The sequence below is a fragment of the Takifugu flavidus genome, chromosome 9 (assembly GCF_003711565.1).
Source record: "Takifugu flavidus isolate HTHZ2018 chromosome 9, ASM371156v2, whole genome shotgun sequence".
In the NCBI taxonomy this organism is placed as follows: Eukaryota; Metazoa; Chordata; class Actinopteri; order Tetraodontiformes; family Tetraodontidae; genus Takifugu; species Takifugu flavidus.
The window spans coordinates 13,450,881-13,469,423 of NC_079528.1; the positions used below are offsets into that span (position 1 = coordinate 13,450,881).

The following is an 18,543-nucleotide window of genomic DNA, read 5'->3' on the forward strand; positions in this document are numbered from 1 at the left end:
GTCAGCGGCTGTGTGTTTGATCATCTGTGTTTCTGGTGCCTCCTGGGGGGGAATCAGAACAGATACCATGATAGATTTGGATTCTTGCTTCTTCCTGCAAACTCATTTTACACGAGACGACCCTGCTGTCATCGATTTATGCTGCTCAAGACATTCATGTGAGACTCCCACAGCTAAATATCTGCTTGTCACTGGAACGCAGGCCTTGGGCTCCACAATGGGTAAAATGTGTGTTTGTGCTTGGATTGTATTTGGACAAACAGGGATTTAGTCCTCATACGCAGGGTCAGTTTCCACCTCAAGGTCCAGCACCCAGTCCCCCCCCCCACACACACACACCTTCATGGACGTGTTTTCGACTATTTTCCCGTTGAACACATTTTATTGCTTGTTGCTTACATCTTGTCCATTTAATGGAAACATGATCATTGATTTTTTTCTTCTCAAAACAAGACCAAATCAAAGTTCAGACGGAGTGAGCAGTGGGCCTGTAAATAGGCAATATCTGTCTTAAACCTTTTATTCAAACCTTTGGAATAAAAACAGGACAAACACACAGAAAGCAGCAGGCGCTGCAGAGACCTTTGGTTTGTTTTTCAGAAAACACACCGTTATGGCCTTTATATTGATTTTAATTCATAGCACTACATGACTTTAATTAATTTCTCACTGACTCTCCACCTCGCAGCAGACCCCCCCCCCCCCCCCCCCCCCCCTTCCCATCAATGAGCACCAGTTGGATTCTAAATCAGGAGATTTAAAGGATTGTATCTAGTGAGTGTGTGAGTGCTTCAGGGTAACGAAATCATGCTGTGAAAGTGAGCTGCAGCAATCTGCAGGAAGGGATCAGTTACAAAATGAGTGGAATCTTTTATTAATAACAAACAACAACATCGCTGGCAAAGAAGAATATTTGCAAAGTAGGTGAAAGAACCAGAATGTTTAGATAGCAGGCCAAGAACACACTGATTAATCAGTGATTGATCAACGTCTTTGAACAGTGAAGCTGATCAGTGATCCGATGAATCAGTGATTAATCAATGATTAATCCAGTAGTTTTGGGCGTTTGTTTTGATGCAAGTGTAGAGAAGGCAAGATGTCTTCAGATGCCACTGAAGACCTCACACACACACACACACACACACACACACACACACACACACACACACACACACACACACGCACGGTGCTGTGATCACCAGTACAGCCACAAACACATCAGTCTGCAGTAACTCCGGCTGCAGTATCAAATAATGCCACGCAGGCCGTCTCGTCTTTAGTCTTGGGCGGTTCACACGCTCGGCAAACATCAGCACATCATGGATGCAGCCGTGCCCCCGCGCTGGCGAACAAGTGAGGTCAACCTACGTGTTAATAAATGATGGGCTGCGAGCGAAAGCCTCGTCACTGGGGGGATTTGCGGTGTGAAAATGAAAGATTCCACATGATGTAGAGGGGCAGGAAGCCGAGCCGGCTCCGTCGCCACCAGGGCAGCGCCTCCATTTTTCATGAGCGCTTCACGGTCCTGTTATGTGTGGGCTATGAGCAAGCTTGACTGTTTTATTGCAGTGGAAACCGCACATTACGGGTCACTGCGGCTGCTGATGAACAAGAGACAAGTTTCAGTGAGACGTGCTGGGAGAATCTGTCTGGCTGTCGGCGCACTCTTCCTCCCCTCAGCCATTAGTTCTCCCCCTCCTCGGTTCACGGTGTAGGTCAGGTATAGCCTGTGTGCTTCTTCGCACGCTTCTCTTCTGACCGGAATTGTCTCCAGAAATAGAATGGATTGGGTTTATTTGTTTAATGATCAGAGCGGCCTGTGTTGAGCAGGGACTAGTCAAATGTGGGACGCATCTGTTAAACAGAGACAGCTATACAGGGTCCAGCCAGCAGTGTGACACTGCAGCTCCAGTAAAACTGTACCAAGATTCTATACTGCCTGATGATGGGATGGAGACCCTGAGAGACCACGATCTCCTTGGTTAAATCCTCAGCAATCGCTGGGATGAATCCAACATTTCTCTGATGAAAAACATGAGCCCTCCTCCAAAAATAAACCACCCAACGCGACATTTTCCTGACCTCATTTGAGGGAAAGTCAGGTGAACGTTGACAGACCTGAACGGGTGCCGTGCCACCTTCACGCCAGTGAAACAGCTGATCACCGGGCATCTGCCACGCCACCTCTCGCCTCCCCCCACTGTTGCCTGGCGGATGTTGACTGCATCCTTCCTGCCTCTGACCATCGCCAGATCACATCTATAATCGCAGTTCTAGCTGCTACAAAGTGCGTGTGGTGCTTGAGTGTGAGACTCACCAGCGCAGTGAGGCGGGTGCGGGCGTTCACAGCGTGTTTCAGCGCCAGTTTGATCATTGACGGCAGAAGGAGGACGACAGCCTCCATGTCCTGCTCCCCCCTCATGGAACCTGCCAGTTTGCCCAGTCCGTCTATGTAGCTTTTCCAATGGGGCTGCACCTCGGCGACGCCCCCCAGGCAGCCGTGCATCACCGTGTGACAGAAGCCTCTGCAGGCTGGCTGTCCCAGGATGCCCTGGCAGTGGGGGCAGTACCACAGCCTGAGCAGGGCGCGGCTGCAGTCCCGGCTGGGCCGCAGATGGTTGGTGGTGTTGACAACCTCTATGCCCAGGTTCAGTGCCTGTAGGAAGACTCTTGTGGCGAGGAGCGAGCGAGACAGGCGAGTCGTCACCAGCTTGGGATACGGTCCGAACGCCGCCGAGTCTTTCCAGGCGCCTCTGACACACTCCTCGGACGCAGAAGGGACGCTGGCGCCCAGCAGCCGGCGGTACGTCAGGAGGAAGAGACGGCCGTACAGCACTGACACCATGTGGTCCACCGAGGAGTCGGAGCCCAGGATATAGAGGGACATGTCCATGAAGAGCTGCCCCACGGAGCTCTGGGCTCCGGTACCGAGGCCCGGGAATTCTGACTTCAGAAGGGTCAGCGTGGCGTTTCGTCCGTGACGCAGCACCAAATCAAACGCCTCTGTAAGAAGGAGAGAGAGTATGATTAATAAGGCGAAGACGTGAGACACAGAGGAACAAACCCAAAGAATGACATCGCATCGTGAAACAAAGAGACTGAAGAAGAAAGAGCGTCTGCTAAAGAGCGCCAATCTTGATGTGCTACTGAATGACGGCGGCCGTGACCCGGATCAGAACAGGGGAATAAAGAGCTGGAGCGCGACGAATGTGAAGAAAGTAAATAATCTGGGCTGTTTCAGGGATAAAGCAGTGAAGTCTGAACAACATGGAGGCATAAGGAGTGAGAGCTCTATCATCAATCCCACAGTAAAATGAGCAGGGTCCTCACAACAGAGGGGATTTAAATCCCTATTACCGGGCTTAGCAGGGAGCCAAGAGTCAGTGATACTGAGGAATAATAGGCTGGAACCCTTTTGATACTGCTGCAGGTCCACTACGTCTCTGTTGAGAGGTGGAACCGCCGGCGTCTCATGAAGCTGATGGAAGGGTGTGCTTTTCCTGGGCCTTTTATTTATTATTTTTCCGATTCCTTTGTATTATTTCTCCCTTTTACAGTCTTTGCGAGGTCAACAAAAGTCACAAAAGCAGATGTGTTACTCCCAGCTAACACCCATGAGCAGCAGCACGGAGGCGATGCAGAGTAAGAAGCGTTGCACTCACGATACACACGTGCAGCAGCACAAAGCAGCAGCTGCCCGGACACACTCTCAAGGATATTGGGGCGAGTGTGAGGGGAAGTGCTGCACATTTGTTTAGATTTTCTGGCTATGGCTGTCCTGCTGCGTCTGCAGAACACCTCCCTCTGTGATCAATGAGCAGATTGCCAGCAGCCCCACACACACACACACACACACACACACACATCTACTCTAATGTAATGATAAAAATCAAACATTAATTTAAAGCTATTTGCATGGTTCCATCCCTGTAATGCAGCTGTTACTGTACCTGCATTACCTTCTACATCACAGGGAGGAAAGCAACTTAATCTAAAGAGAAGGATTACAGGGCTTTTTGTGAAAGATGAAGAGGGGGGGGGTCATACTGAGAACCATTGGAAGTCCATTTCCTGTGCATGTTGCTGTCTCGGTTTCAGCAGCGCACTTCTGCACGGGATCGGATATCCTTTAATGGAGGGGAGAGGGTCCATATGTCAGAGACCTGTGACATTCTGGATTCATCTGCACGGGAAACTTATTGGGTCACACTTAAATTTAGCTGCATGGTACATTTTATCAGCGTCGCAGATGAAGGCGGAAAATGCTCGGCTGGAAGATGATTCGTCCTGTAAGACCAGCCAGACCAGAACGAGCCTCTGCTGCTCTCCAAATATAAACACAACATATGGCTTTCCACTAAATGTGGACCAAGGAGTGTCAGAAAAGTGATGTCATAAATGTTAATCATTTAATACGTCCCCCCAAACAAGGGTCTGAAAATTGAATAGTCATTAAAACGTGTGCGGTGTTCAGCTGTTATCTGAGAAGATCCGCAGCACAACGTTATGAATGAACTTGGTCTGCCTGCTTGACACACTTTAATTGATCAAAGTACCAAGTTAAAGTGTGATTGAGTGTTGCAGAATAGCCTCAAGTATAAAAGTCATCTAATTAATCGGGCTCACAGGGTGGTTACTTGGTTCCAGCCCTGACACAGAGCAGAGTTTGCTTCTCACCTACGAAGGTCAGAACCATTTACTGCAGCAGATGAGGCCGTCGGCCCACAAGTCAACTCTGCTGCTAATAACGGCTGACTGGGGTCTCTAAATGACACTGAAAGTTCAGGTTGTGTTTACACCATGAATTCATCTTGTAACACAACAACCTGTCATGTGATGCGTCATGTGACACTGCCCTCTTCCATTCATCCGATCAGTATGGATGGTGATGATGATGGTGGTGATGATGGTGATGATGATGGTGATGGTGATGGTGATGATGATGGTGGTGGTGATGATGATGGTGATGGTGATGATGATGGTGGTGGTGATGGTGGTGATGATGATGGTGCTGATGATGATGGTGATGATGGTGATGATGATGATGAAGATGGTGACGAAGATGGTGATGATGATGATGGTGATGGTCATGATGATGATGATGATGATGGTGATGATATCAGGCGTGTGGCCCAGGCGCTAGATAATTATCACAATTCAGTTCAGCCCATACAAACAACACTTAATGAAGACGGAGGCGTCGGGGAAGCAGGCGGCGTTTAAATAAACATGCAGCTACATGAGACGGGCAGAACTGAGCGAACTCACTATTACACGGGGCAAATCCAAAAGATCAAATCTTAACAAGCTGACAACTCTGACACGATGTGATTAAAGCTTTTCCCAACAGAAACGACAGCACGGTTAAAAACACCCTGCTCTGTGGATTTCTACAGGCTGAAAACCGCCCAACAGGATTTGTCTCCATTAGCTTTGTGCAGAGTCGGCTCACTGGAGGAGCCGCGCTCTTATTTCCAGACACGGTTCTCTCCCCCAACACTCTGTCCCAGGTAAACTGAGAACAGCTCCACCTTGACAAGCTGCCCTTGCTAGACCAGTGTGTGTCTAGATGGATGGAGGTGTCGGGGCAGGTCAGGGTGGGGGGGGAGCATGATGGGAGGAGCTGATTCCAGGAACGAAGCGGACAGCGTGCTGGTAAAGCCCAGATAGCATCATGGGTGGACCACAAGGGCCAATAGACAGCAGGGCAGACATGAGACAAGTATTAGGTTACTCCATCTGTTTGAGAGCATCTCAGTGCACATGCACGTGCGCGTGCACACACACAGATTCACACAGTGCACAGCCACGGCCATTTGGTGACAGTGTGGGAGACCAGTTGGCCAACCATGCTTGGTTGCCAAGGTGAGTCAGGTGGAAGGACTATATTCTCTCAGTCATTTATCTGCCTCTCCAGGTTAATCTGCCCCCACGGATGGACAAAAAAGACACATTAAACTGTGTTATGAACAAGCGCCTGCTTTCCTTTGTTCTAAAATTTTACAGTTTATTACAAAGAGGCTCGGTCTTCTCACACCCCATTAATTGGGTGTAAAACACAGTTGTCAAAGCTAGAATGATGTTGCTAATAAGTCTTCAGAGCGGAGGAACCCTCTGTGTGCTCGGCTCCAATAAGCAGCTGTAGGTCAAGGTCGCAGAGAGGACACAGCTGGAAAAGTGTGCCCAGAGTTCCAGCTGCTCGTTTGTCGTCTTTCATCCTCCAATGAATTTATTCTATTTTAAGGGGCTTGTTTCAAACCCTTTTCAAATCATTCTGCCCCCCCTGAAATTCACCTGACCTTAATACACACAGGTCTGGTTCCTAAATGGAATCAAATATATCCGCTACATGTTAATCTGTTGCAGATCTTGAATGGAAGCTTAAAAACGTCTCCTTACTAGCACGATCTGCCGTACCCCGAGTGAAGACTGGAACTTTTATGCATTTTATGCGCCAAAAAACAGGAAGTCCTCGGTCATAGAGATGAGGCCGGCTGCCCACTCTGCCTCTACCTTCCTGTCCTTCACCGCTGATTCCCCTGGTTTCTTGCTTAGGGGCTCTTCCAGGGGTCAAAGATGAGTTAAGCTCTATCTCAGACCTGCGAGCAGGCAGCGTCTGGGAACAGGCTGTACAGCCGGGTGGAGGACAGAGTGAACGGTGAAGGACACAGGGCCAAACGTGAGGTGGAAAAATACCACCGAAAGCTGGAGGACAGGAGGTGGAGGACGGCGAGGGGGGTTTCAGTGAACCGCAGCAGAACACATGGAGGGAAACATTCAACGAGTCGAGTCTTTGAAGCTGCATTCAAAGGCAGCTGGAGTCTAACGTCACCAGAACTGTGAGACAGGTTGTAGAATTCCTGCTGCTTACGAGTGAAGAACCCAACCAAATATGTGCCGAAACACAGATACAGAGACGCACTGGACTGTCAGGCTATTAAGCACAGCACATGCACGTGTGCCCTTACAGGGATGTGAGAGGTCATGATAAACACACTCCAAATCAAAGGCCTTCGCTTTATTAATCAAAAATGCCTGTTTAAGAGTGTGTGGTGGAAGAGGAACACGCTCCCACTCCTTCAGCCTCAGTCTGGCTTTGTAAACGCATCCAGCACAGCCCTCTCCGGGTCACGGGAATCTTTGTGCTACCTTAACACACAGCGGCCAGAAAGGAAATAACTGCTCCGTTTGTTTTTGGAGTTGGCATTTTAGACGTAAAGGAGAAATGAACTGAAGTGAACTTCCAGGGGGGAATACCAAGGGGATAAAGTGTTTGTGAGACAGAGTTCTAAATGGAGGGAAACACTAAAAGTCTGCGAGTATGACAAAGACCTTTACATGAGAAAGAACGCACAATAGATTGGGGGGAGGAAGCAATGCCACATCAATCTTGTCAGAATTCCGGCTCCCATGTTGAACCTGCGGTTGAAGGTTGTGATGTTTCAAGGTGCCGCTTTTGTCAACGTGATCTCAGAAGACAAACTGCTTTGTGCGATGGTCTACATCTTTGTAACGTGTTAAAAAGAAGATTCTTTCCAAAGACGGTTTCTGCAGCGGAATTTCAATTTCAACCTTAACTTCAAGGAGGGATGGCCTCAGGGAGAGGAGAAGGCGCTTAAAGACTTAGAGGTGGAACACGAATGTTTGAAACTTTTCACCGACAGTGTTAAAAGATGAAGAAAAGGATCCGGCTGAGTGTTCGGCAGTAGGCAGAGAGCCACCCTCGCAGGTTTAGAGGAGCAGGAGCAGGTCCCAGGGTGGAACAGACAGGTTATCAGAGCTGTCACCAAGGGCAACGGCGCCGGGCCTGAATGGCGAGGTCAGGAGGGCACAAAGGAAGCAGGAAGCAGAGGGCGGGAGAGGTCAGACGGAGATAACTGAAATAGCCAACGGCTCGTAAAAAGGAGGAGGAAGAGGAGGAGGAGGAATTGATTGGTGTTGATTGCAGATGGTTGGATTGGCTGTGAGATCCTGAGTAAAATGGGAGAGTTATCAGAATAAAGGTAGAGAAGCTGAAGCTGAAGCAGGAAGATGAGCACGGAACACAAAAATGGTGATGACAAAGCAGCCGACGGACTTCAGAAGATGTCAGAGAACCAAGGAGAGGTTCATGTGTACACAGAAGAGCGTCTCACACCCAGGATATGGTGCAGCTGATGCCATCAGGCAGGCGCTGCCGCTCCATCAAGGTTCCCACATCCACAATCAGGAATAGTTTCATTCCAGTCCATTAGTTCCCTGAACTCCCACCAACCATCCACTGCCTCTCGTTAACCATCACTCATAATTTTGTGCACCTTAGAAGCAGCATCTCCAATATTTGTTGTGTTTTTATACAACAACAATAAAGAGTGCAACCTTAAAAAGGAGGAACTAAATGAACAAGTTAGAACATCCTTTTCTTAGACTCATTAATATTTTAAAACCCTTTTACCGTGTTTAGCACTGAGTGTGTAGCTGCTGAGGTGTGTTTGTAGCTGAGAGCCCGTCAGCCCGCTGCGTCCTCCGCTCATCACTCTGTTCTTTATTCTCCTTTATACCTGCTGGAGCCTCTTTTTTTATTCAATTCTTTTATATCCCCACAAAATCAAAATGTTACACTTGCACAGCAACGTGCGCGTCAATGCCAATACTGAGAGTGATAAAACAAAGTGAAGTTTGTGGTGCTCGGAATCAATAATGTGACCAAACGCTGAAAAGTAATTAAATATAAATAGCTCAGCACAGTTTCCCACATCGGTACAGGCAGATAAAGTCAACGAAACAAAAATCAAAATGAGCTCCATTTGTAAAGCATTGTTGCATTCCACTATTGATAATTTAGCCTTTCCCTCCTTAAAAACAACAATAATTCTCAACATTCAAGCAGAGTTTTGTGCTACTATGGTTAGGAAATGTACACTGACTTCTTATCCTACAAAAACACCAGATGTCATTTAGGGAAGAAAAGACAGAAGTAATTAAGTCCTCAAGCAGAGAACGAAGGATTCCGTCCCAAAACAATAGAATCACTCCCTGCTCATGAGCTCCTATAATGAAAGAACATATTTCTCTGAGCACGCCGGCCGAAAAACCATAATGAAGCAGCAAATTTACACAAATGAAGAAAGTTAATTCACGACTAAGGATGACTGGCACTAAGTCCCGCAGGGATCACGTGTTGCATTTTAAAGCCAGTCAAACACTTCTTCCTGAGCCACGTCGTCCTTGTCAGAGCACAGCAGCACCGTCCAGAAGCTGCTAGGTATATTTACGAATATGAAGGGAGGAAAAAAAATCTGGCTACTTTTGTGGAAATTCCTGGTGTGGTGCCGCGACCTGGGCCGGGTTGCAGATGGCTCAGGGAACAACGCTGTCACAAATAATTAGAGCAGGTGTCCTGAGTGTCAGCGGGTGATAATTATCTCTTGCTTCACTGTCTGGAAGCCATTCAGATGAAAACAGAATGACAGACAGGAGGACAAGCAAATATCAACTGGGCCTGTGCCATGACACACAGGGCTGAGCAGCAGAGGTGTGTGTAATAACATGTAATAAACTGTCCTGGAGGGTGTAACAATGCAGGGTTAACGACACCTGTCGGGCTCTTGGGTCACTAAAGGAGTCTGGATAGGAGGCATCTTCTCAATAGAGAGTACAGCGCTCATGACGGGATCGGATCTGACAAATCCACATCTTTGTTGGCATGGTATCATCAGGTCATTGACAGATTCATAACTGGGGGTGATGCTGGAGGATCACAGCAGTTTGGACCCATATCGATGGGATTTATTTATTTTGTCAGTGTGATACAAAGGTTAATAACATAAAGGACTAAAGCTACTGCTGACAAAGAACACCGGGAGTAACTAGAGTAACCCCAAACAACTGGAAACCAGGGCAACAAACGCCAACGGCTGGAGCAGAAACAGGAGGCAGGAAGGCAGAACAATAGGCTTCCAGTACAGGAACACACAACACCTGAGCAACACCTGACAGGGTGAATAAAGAGCACAGAATTTAGGCAGAAGAGGGGCCACGTGTGAGACTAAACAGGTAGCAGCCACCACTGGAGATGCAGAGATGAGCTCAGACCTGAAGGACTCGCTGGAATGATGATGGCAGATAATATTTGATGGGTTAGAAATGGAAAGGGTTAGGGTTAGATCTGGTTGTTGTTTCTCTTCTTCTCTCCGTCCACATGCAGCCCTCTATCGTCGTCTCAGACAGCTGAGCCTGACTGTTTATTGGTAAACGAGTGCCTAATTAGGCATCGCAGCAACGGGAGCGTCGCGTCTCAACCTGCGCCGCTATAAATAGGTGAGGATTTTTAATGTGATGGAGAGGAATAACCCCCCCCCAGCTTCTTTGTTGTTTGTGTTCGAGTGGAGCTGAAAGACAAACGCCTACACTCTGAATGGTTGAGACGCACCTCATTGACTCTCCTCATGCCCTCCTTTACCTCGCCTCCTCCACCTTCTCCACCTCCACTGCACGGATCCTTTTCATCACCCTCGTTCAACAGCACTTGTTTTCTCTCTCTTTCATGGTGTTGTGAGCTTTGCACGACACACTCCTGTCACCAGAGCGCAGATTAAGCTGCATGAACCCCACGAGCTTGTAAATGGTTACAGTGTTTCGACAACTTGCTGCTCCCGCCCTCGGCGCTCTGTCTCCTTCTCTCTCTGACTCTAAACTCTACTATTGTTGAGGAAGGAGCCAGCTCTGCTTTATTATTATCCAGGTAACGATCTGTTTCATCCCCTTCTTCTTAGGACCTCCTCCTCTGAGAAGCTCCTCAGGGAACCATACATGACAGTTTGAACCTATAGAAGCAGCAAAACAGCCCATATTTTAATTTCTTCCAGGACCTCTCTCAGAGGGGACTGGGCTTCTCTCCCTGCTCCCCATCTCCCACCACCTTTATCTCACCTTCACTTCTTCCTTACCCCTCCCTCCAACTTGCCTCGACACCCCATCCCTTGTGTCCCCCTTCCCAAAGTCACGGTGATGAATGGGCGAGCGCTGCCATCTCCATGCCCACCAGCGAGAGGCAGAGGCCAGCTAATGTGGCTCAGACACCCCCGGGGATCAGAGGCAGGCAGGAGAGTAATTAATCCAGTAGGATGGGAGGCAGGGCACACTGTGAACTCTGTGTGTGTGTGTGTGTGTGTGTGTGTGTGTGTGTGTGTTAGTAGTAGATGACATTATTTAGTTGTCGAAACACAGGACACAAGCCCTAAAGAGAGGTTTTTATTTTACCTGCATGGACCTCAGGGGTGTTGTGTTTCTGCGCACAAGGTTAGACTAGCAGGGGAGTGTGTGTGTTTTTGTGTGTGTGCATGAATTCCAATGTGACACATGCATTTAAATGGAAAAGCTCACAAACTCGCGCTCACACCACCTGATTCCCGGCACTTAAATTGCGTGAACACAACAGTTTTCACACATTACGAGCCTTTCAGCTCCTCCGCTTGAGTAAATTCCTGATCAATACTGTCGCTCAAGTTAATAAGTATATACTGATGGTCTATTGAGAGCAGCAAAGACCACACTCTTAAATTAATGATGTTCAATTCACCTTGAGAAGATACTCCCCCGGACAACCATGAGGTAATTGAAAAACGTGAGGAAAGGCGGTAAATAAACAGTCAGGTTCTCTTCACAGCTCCATATTAATTGGGTCGATCCATTACCTGCTTTGACGTGTTTAATCTTTCAGTGGATGAGCGATTAGTCCACACTTGAGCAGCATACAGGGGAGCATGCTGTTTGCCTTTGTTGTGTGATGTCTAACCAGAGGCTACAGCGCCGCGCGTCGCTGGTCCTGGTCAAGCTAGCGAATCAATCACACGTCCTTATGGTCTAATTGGAATAAGTGAGGGGAGACAGAGGAGGTGGCTCTGGAGCTGCGCCGCCTCCCGGGTTTACGTGTGTTAGAAGCAGGACAAGTCATTAAACTAGAGAAGGCAGAGAAGCGGGTGAGGTTTCAGAGGACATGCGTGAGACTGATAACAGCCGTATTTTAGGGACTTCAGTTGAATTTGTTGGACACAAACGCTTCAGTATTGATCTCTATAAGTCATTTGGAGCTTCACCACAGTTTCTACTCCACCACATAGAAGCTGTGGTCAGATCATCACACCGTTGGAGCACTGCTTGAGGAAGAGGGGCTGACCTTTAACCTCAAGAATAGCGCCGCTCTTCACGGAGGTGCTCTTATGAAGACGGAGGTGAAAGTCACCAGACAGATGGTTGAGTATTGACATCATTCCTAACATTAAGAGATGGAAAACAAATATCATGAGGCCAATCTTTCATTCTATCAAGACCAACAAGCTTTACTTTGCTTGTTGATGGTTCTGATTAAGGATGAACCGGGGGGATATTTCACCAACAGTCAGGAACGTGCTTCAGCATCACGTTGTCCATGTATGTCCAACTCGGCTGATGTAAGACGCCGGACATTGGCGCTCATCAGAACAGGAGCCCTCTGTCCTGGATGCGGGTCGAGCTGACGTCAGGTTACAGCCCACATAACACGACCCTTTTTGTTAGAGAGGCGAGGCAATCAGCAGCAGAGCCGAGAGGAGTCGGCCAGAGACACGCTCCCAGGGGAAAGACAGCTATTACAGCAGAGGAAACGCAATCATCTACCAGCCTGGGGGCAACGTGGAAGACTCAGCAACAGTGCACAGGAAGGAGTAGGTGGCGTTTAAGTTCAATAACAACCCCCACTGCTTCATAAACGTAGTAGCGCTGTCTCAAGATTTGATCAAAGATACTTGTCCACTTATTTGTTGAGGGGAGTTTTTCCTCTTCACTTTTTCTCCACGAGGGACTTTTAGGAAACAAACGCACGCCTGCTCCTCCAGTACAGCGAGGGGGGGATGAAAGGGGAGCGGCGAGGAGGGATGAGTGGAGATGAGAGGTCACAGCGTGGGGGGAGCCAACTGACAGATATGGAAATGAAGTCAAGAGGGAGGCGGAGATACCAACTTTTCCTCCACTTCCTCTTTGTGTTTACCCTTCAGAAAAGAGAGCTAATAAAACATTTATCATTCCAGGAAAGCTCTTTAATGTCTTTGACATTAAAAGGCTGAGGGGAAGTGGGGTGGGGGGGTAGACAGACGGATGGACGGACGAGAAGAGCGGACGATCTGTTCCTCTGAAAGGTGGAGGAACCGAGGCTTTGAACAGATGTAACAGAGAGGAGAGGTCAGGAGTTCATCAAACTATCAATGAATAATAAATAATTAGGGGAAAATGGAGTCCAGTTATAGGACTCAGGAACTCCAGATATGGGACTGAGTTCATGCAGATGAAGGAATCAGACTGATGACAAATAAACACTGTTAAATGGTGATTAAAACCGCTTCAGTAACATTTGCAGGCATTTCCTTTATTGCTCGTGACACATTTTACCTCCAGCAGAGGGAACAAAGTTTTCACAGTGATGAAGCTCGTTGGTTGGACGGGATGGATGTAATATATAATATAATAACGGAAATTCAAATATCCATAAACATGGTTCCTTTAGCAGCAGATCTAGAGATAAAGATAGAGTAAAACTGTCAATTTGATAAATGTTTCATCAAATGATTAGCAGACAGGGTGCTGGGAGACACAATCATCTAGTTGTGCGTTTGTATGAGTGATGAAAAAGGTCTGTTGTTGAGCACCAAGTCGCCTTTAGCGCAGCCACTAAATCAACAATAATAAAGTGTTGGTACAGCCGATCATATAACATTCAGGGATGTGTCGTCCTGCTCTGCCAGCAAATCATTTCCTCATGACAAACTTTTAAATTTACACTCGCAGCCCTGTTTGTGCACGTATTTATGTGCTGCGTTAGCGCCGACTGGGCCAGTGTTTCACAGGAGCTGAAGTGTTTTCGTCCATTTTGAATTCTCTCGCCATAAAACTAAGCACTTGTGTTTAGAGCTGCCTCTTCCCCCCACATCCTATTTAAGAATCGGTTATGTTATCAAAGCATAATTTGAGCTGAAGCTGAAAAGGCCTGCAGCTGTTAGATCACAGCCCTCTAAAGCCTCATCAGTCGCACTATGGAACCTGCAGATCCGTCTCCTGAAGTCAGACGTGACAGATTGATAATGCTGCTTTCATTTCTAATAAACCAGCTCAATCGGACATTAAAGGAATTCCGTCTAAATTTCCAGGACAATAATCAGTCCCCCCCCAGGTTTAAATGTCCAGTCTTATCTGAAACCCTCACATTTGCGTGTTGAAAGTCTTTATTTCCTTTCAGACTGTGATGTTGAAGCAAAATGATAAATATGCTCAAATTAAAAGAGACCAGACTGATGATTATCAGGATTTGGTCACGTGACCACGGAGTATGAACAAAAAGGTGAGGAAAAACTCTCCCTTTTCTCCGCTGATCTGTATCACGTACAGTAAAATGCTGTGAGGACATGATTGTCCATCTGTCCGTCTGTCTGTCTGTCCGCCTGGGCCTGGAAGTTCAACCACACGGAAGAAATCAGGTTTGTGGGCAGATCCGATGATCAGGCAACGATGCTGTCCTGCCGCTCCATGAAATCAGATCTGTGATGGGAGCGCTACACTGTCCCAGACTCAGCAAACACACACACACACACACACACATACACACACGCGTGCGTGCACACACACACCTGCTAAGCGGGCCTCAGGTTCTGGTGCAACATCGGTAAACATCTGTGTTTTTGTACACTTTCCCTCCACTTGCTCTACAGATATACTGCATGTAAATAAAGACAATTAGAATTCCCAGAGAACATCAGTGACTCTGAATTCATCTGGATTTATCTGCAGCTCCCCGGTGATTAATCTGGTTGAACATGTTCATCATTAGACAGTCTGGCTAACAACACAAATGTAAATGTCTTTGACTGAATAATTCAGATCAAACTACTTGTGACATCCTTCCATTTAGTCCCCCCTTGATGCTTGTAGACCCAGTGGTTTGGAAGCGTTTTTCCACCCTCTCAGAGTACTAAACTAGCAGTACAGCCCCACTCAGCTCTGGATTTAGAACGTTGTGATGGTGGTGCTCCATGAATCAGGCCACCCAGAAGCTGCTGACCCACAGGAGCAGTTAGAACCCAGAACCGCCAGGAACAATGACCACATCCTCTTTCCTCTGGCAACACTGCAGTGAAAAGCAGAAACCAATGATACGTTGACTAAAACCTGGAGTCCATTGCTTCCATCCCTGCCAGACATCGAACACTAATGTTCCATGGTCACACAGTCGGGGGCCCAGAACCGCCGCATGGCTAAACAGCAAATTTGTTTAGTTGTACTTGCAGCACATAAAGCATCCTCTTTCATATCAACACTAATCCATTTGGCACTTTGATAATAGTTATAATTAGAATAATAATGGTAATCATTACACTCTTTCCTTATAACTGTCTTTGCTTTAAGGTGGAGCCTGACCAGGGTCGTTTAACAGTCATAGTAGTGTGTTTTTTTAGTAAAACCATATATTTTAGCGTGTAAGGGTGTAATTAAACCTCTTGGCCTCACTAAATTATTATAATAGAGGTGAAGGAGTCGGCTCGACCTTTGCTGAGGACAGGAGAGAAACCCAGAGGCTGCAAACCTGGAAGACTCAAACATTTCCTCCCTTCTGACCCTGGAGCGCTGGAAGCTGCGTTATCAGGCCTCGCTCCTGGGATTCGACCCAGCCCCGTTCGGTTCACTCGTTCAGTTCAAGTCAAGCTTGCTTGAGCAGAACCGCAGCCTATTAAACAGTTCCATGTCTTTTCCACCACGATCGTCCTGTCCATTTTTTTTTGTCCCGCAACTTTGAGATCGTTGAGAAGACGCAATCATTTCCAGAACTGGGTTCTCAAACCTGGTTAAACAAACAAGCTGGTTTCATTCTGAAAGAGTCAAAGCAAAGAAAATGAAAAGGGGGAGGATTTATTGTGTATTTTGCTGTATTCACTGGACATTTCTGCAGTTTTCATCTCAGTCCAGTGTGAGGAAGGCTCGGAGGATAAAAACCTGTGCCCACGTGCACGGCGCCTTCATGAAACACAGAAATGAAAGAGGTGGGCTGACATGTGGGCAGCAGGGCGGCGCATCGGTGAGGCCAGCCAGGCCGCAGACGTGGCGACTTCACAGGGACGCGGTGTTGAAAGGCAGCATAAAGGACGGAGATGAAGACAGAATCCTGTGGTGGCACTTTAAATCTGCAGTGCCCGTATAAAAAGCTGCAATGTTGGTTCTATTTAAAAAGAAAAAAAAACAGGCCTTTTTTGGTCACAGCTGGAAACGAGCCCACATGTGTCTTTCTGTAACAAGGCTGCGAGTTATCGGCGTCACCATGGGAACGGTCGGATCAAATCAGCCGACGGACGCGATCGGCCCTTTTAGACTTGTGTGCATAGTTCGTTAAGAAACTTCAGAGAGGCTCTTTGAAACGAGGCCATGAAAACAACAGAACACCAGTGGTGCGCGCGTCTGTCCTTTTAACACGCTGCTCGTGGCCTCCTGGCTGCGCGTTAATGATGAACGGATAAAATATTCAGCCGAGCGCCGCGCCTTTGCCTCTGTCCCTCCAGTGCACCCACCACACACACACAGACACGTTCATCCCTCCGTCTGTCCTCACGCCGTGGACTGAACATGTGAGGGACTGCAGGCTGTGGTTGGAGCGTGTCTGGGCGTGACAGTGGGATCTCAGAGAGGGTAGACTGGGCTGGTGTAATTATTTCCACTGGCTTTGATCCAGAGCTGCCTTCTCTAGACACCTGTTGGCCCTTGGCTCCGTTTGAATCCCGATTATTATAGCCACAATCCCCAGAGCAGCAAACACCGTGGGCCGCAGCCACTTCACACAACCTGGCATATTAATGAGCGATTACAGCGCCCAGTTAAGCACAGGCAGCGTGAACGAGGCCGCACAAGTAATAGTTACCGGGATCCAACTCTGTAACCTTTGGACATCTAATTTTCTGAGTTCTTCACTTCAGTGTCTCCAGGAGAGTCTTTGTCTGGCCGTCCGGGTGAGTGGAGGCTCTCGGCTTCCACCCCAGCGGCGGCGGCGGCGGCTGCAGCTATTCGTGGAGCCATCTAATGAAAAGCTCACTCAAATTTCGTTGTATCTGTGTGCAGCTTTTTCTCCCCCTTATCACGTTCTGGTGGACACAAAGACGGCAGGACAGGAGAAGAGGAATTATCAATTGCAGGCGGAAAGAAGAGGAGATTTTCCTCAGGGACCTCGTCCTCTATTCAGCACACATAAAGGCAAAGCTGCTTACTATTTTTCCAAGGAACGAAGCAGCTTTTGAACAGTCGGCATGTCCAACAATCAGACAAAAACCTGAGCTTCCAGGAGCAGGAACGTGATATTCTTTGGCTATGAACATTCAGTGAAACCTCATGTTTCAGGTAACACGAACACACACTAGCCTGAATTCATGGCTGGCAAAAATACGTTATTTTGGATTTCCTTTCTGCTCATATAATCTCCTCCGTGAGCTGAAACTGATGAGGAAGAGTTTGCTTCTGTTAAGATTTGTGGCTTTATGACTATTGTACATTAAGAGTCATTTGGAGCAAGAAACGTGTAGATTATTAAGGTTTTCAAAAGAAAAAATACAATGTTGATAATCAGGCTCATCTCAGTTGTTTATTTGTGCTTTTGCCCTTTAACAGGTAAGTTTGTGATGTTGATGAGCCTGCTGCTTCCTCATCTACCCTCATACTCACAGATGGGGAGTGTAGAAGTGTAGAAAAGCGTAGAAAAGTATTAAAAGGAGTTTAGAGTGGTAGAAACCCAAGTTCACACAACGCTGAATGTGTCAGTGCTACAAGTAGTGGAAGAACACCAAGATGGCTCAAGTCATCAGTTATTCAACCCCCGGACATAAAAACTGGGTTTAAAGAACTTTTAAAGGACGTTGAAAATGGAATATTCTCAGTAAAAAAACAGCTTTAATAAACTCGTGATACGGTGGAAACGCCGTCCTACTTTAATGCATCCGTTGACTGTGGTGGCACACGTGCCAGTGTTCATTATCTGCCTGTAAATCAAAGATGATAGCAGAGATAAGCTTCCTCCTGTCCTACATTTTCTAAGGGAGATGATGTTCCTTCAGCTGTCAGGCTTTGAGCGTGTCCTCGCATGGCCGTCCTCGTGGGTCTGGGGACAATCCGCCCCGAGCTGTGGAGGGTAAACCCGACCCTTCTCCTGGGGCCTCATCAGGGTTTGGACGGATCCGTCTCTCATGGTTGGTGGGTTTGTTTCTGACTGCTCACAAAATAGGCCCCATTGAAAATCAATAAACACAGAAGCGGCCATGTTGCTGTGCGTGCACACCCTGACCATTAGCATCAGCAACAACAGCTCAGCTCCTCCAACGTTCTCCTCACCTGCTGTTCTGTGTTTTTAATCAATGTCTTTTCATCAGGATTCACGTTCTTCTAGTACATCCTTATTTTCCTCATGTGAAAATTAAATGCATAATAATATATTAATAATACTGATTACAACACTACCATGATATAGTCATAACACATCGTTGCGAGTTTGCAGGTTTCACTAAA

General features: G+C 47.4%; 1 protein-coding gene across 2 annotated transcripts in view; it reads right to left on the reverse strand.

Annotated features, from left to right (window-relative positions):
- gpc3 (glypican 3) overlaps window positions 1–18,543 on the reverse strand; it is a 65,064-nt gene that overhangs the window by 26,763 nt on the left and 19,758 nt on the right. For both annotated transcript variants that reach the window (XR_008952078.1, XM_057043298.1), the window contains exon 3: window positions 2,318–3,003. Coding sequence is in view for 1 of the 2 variants with exons in the window: in XM_057043298.1 (XP_056899278.1) it covers window positions 2,318–3,003 (686 nt within the window). In the remaining variant the exon portion in view is untranslated. The remainder of the gene's footprint in view (window positions 1–2,317; window positions 3,004–18,543) is intronic.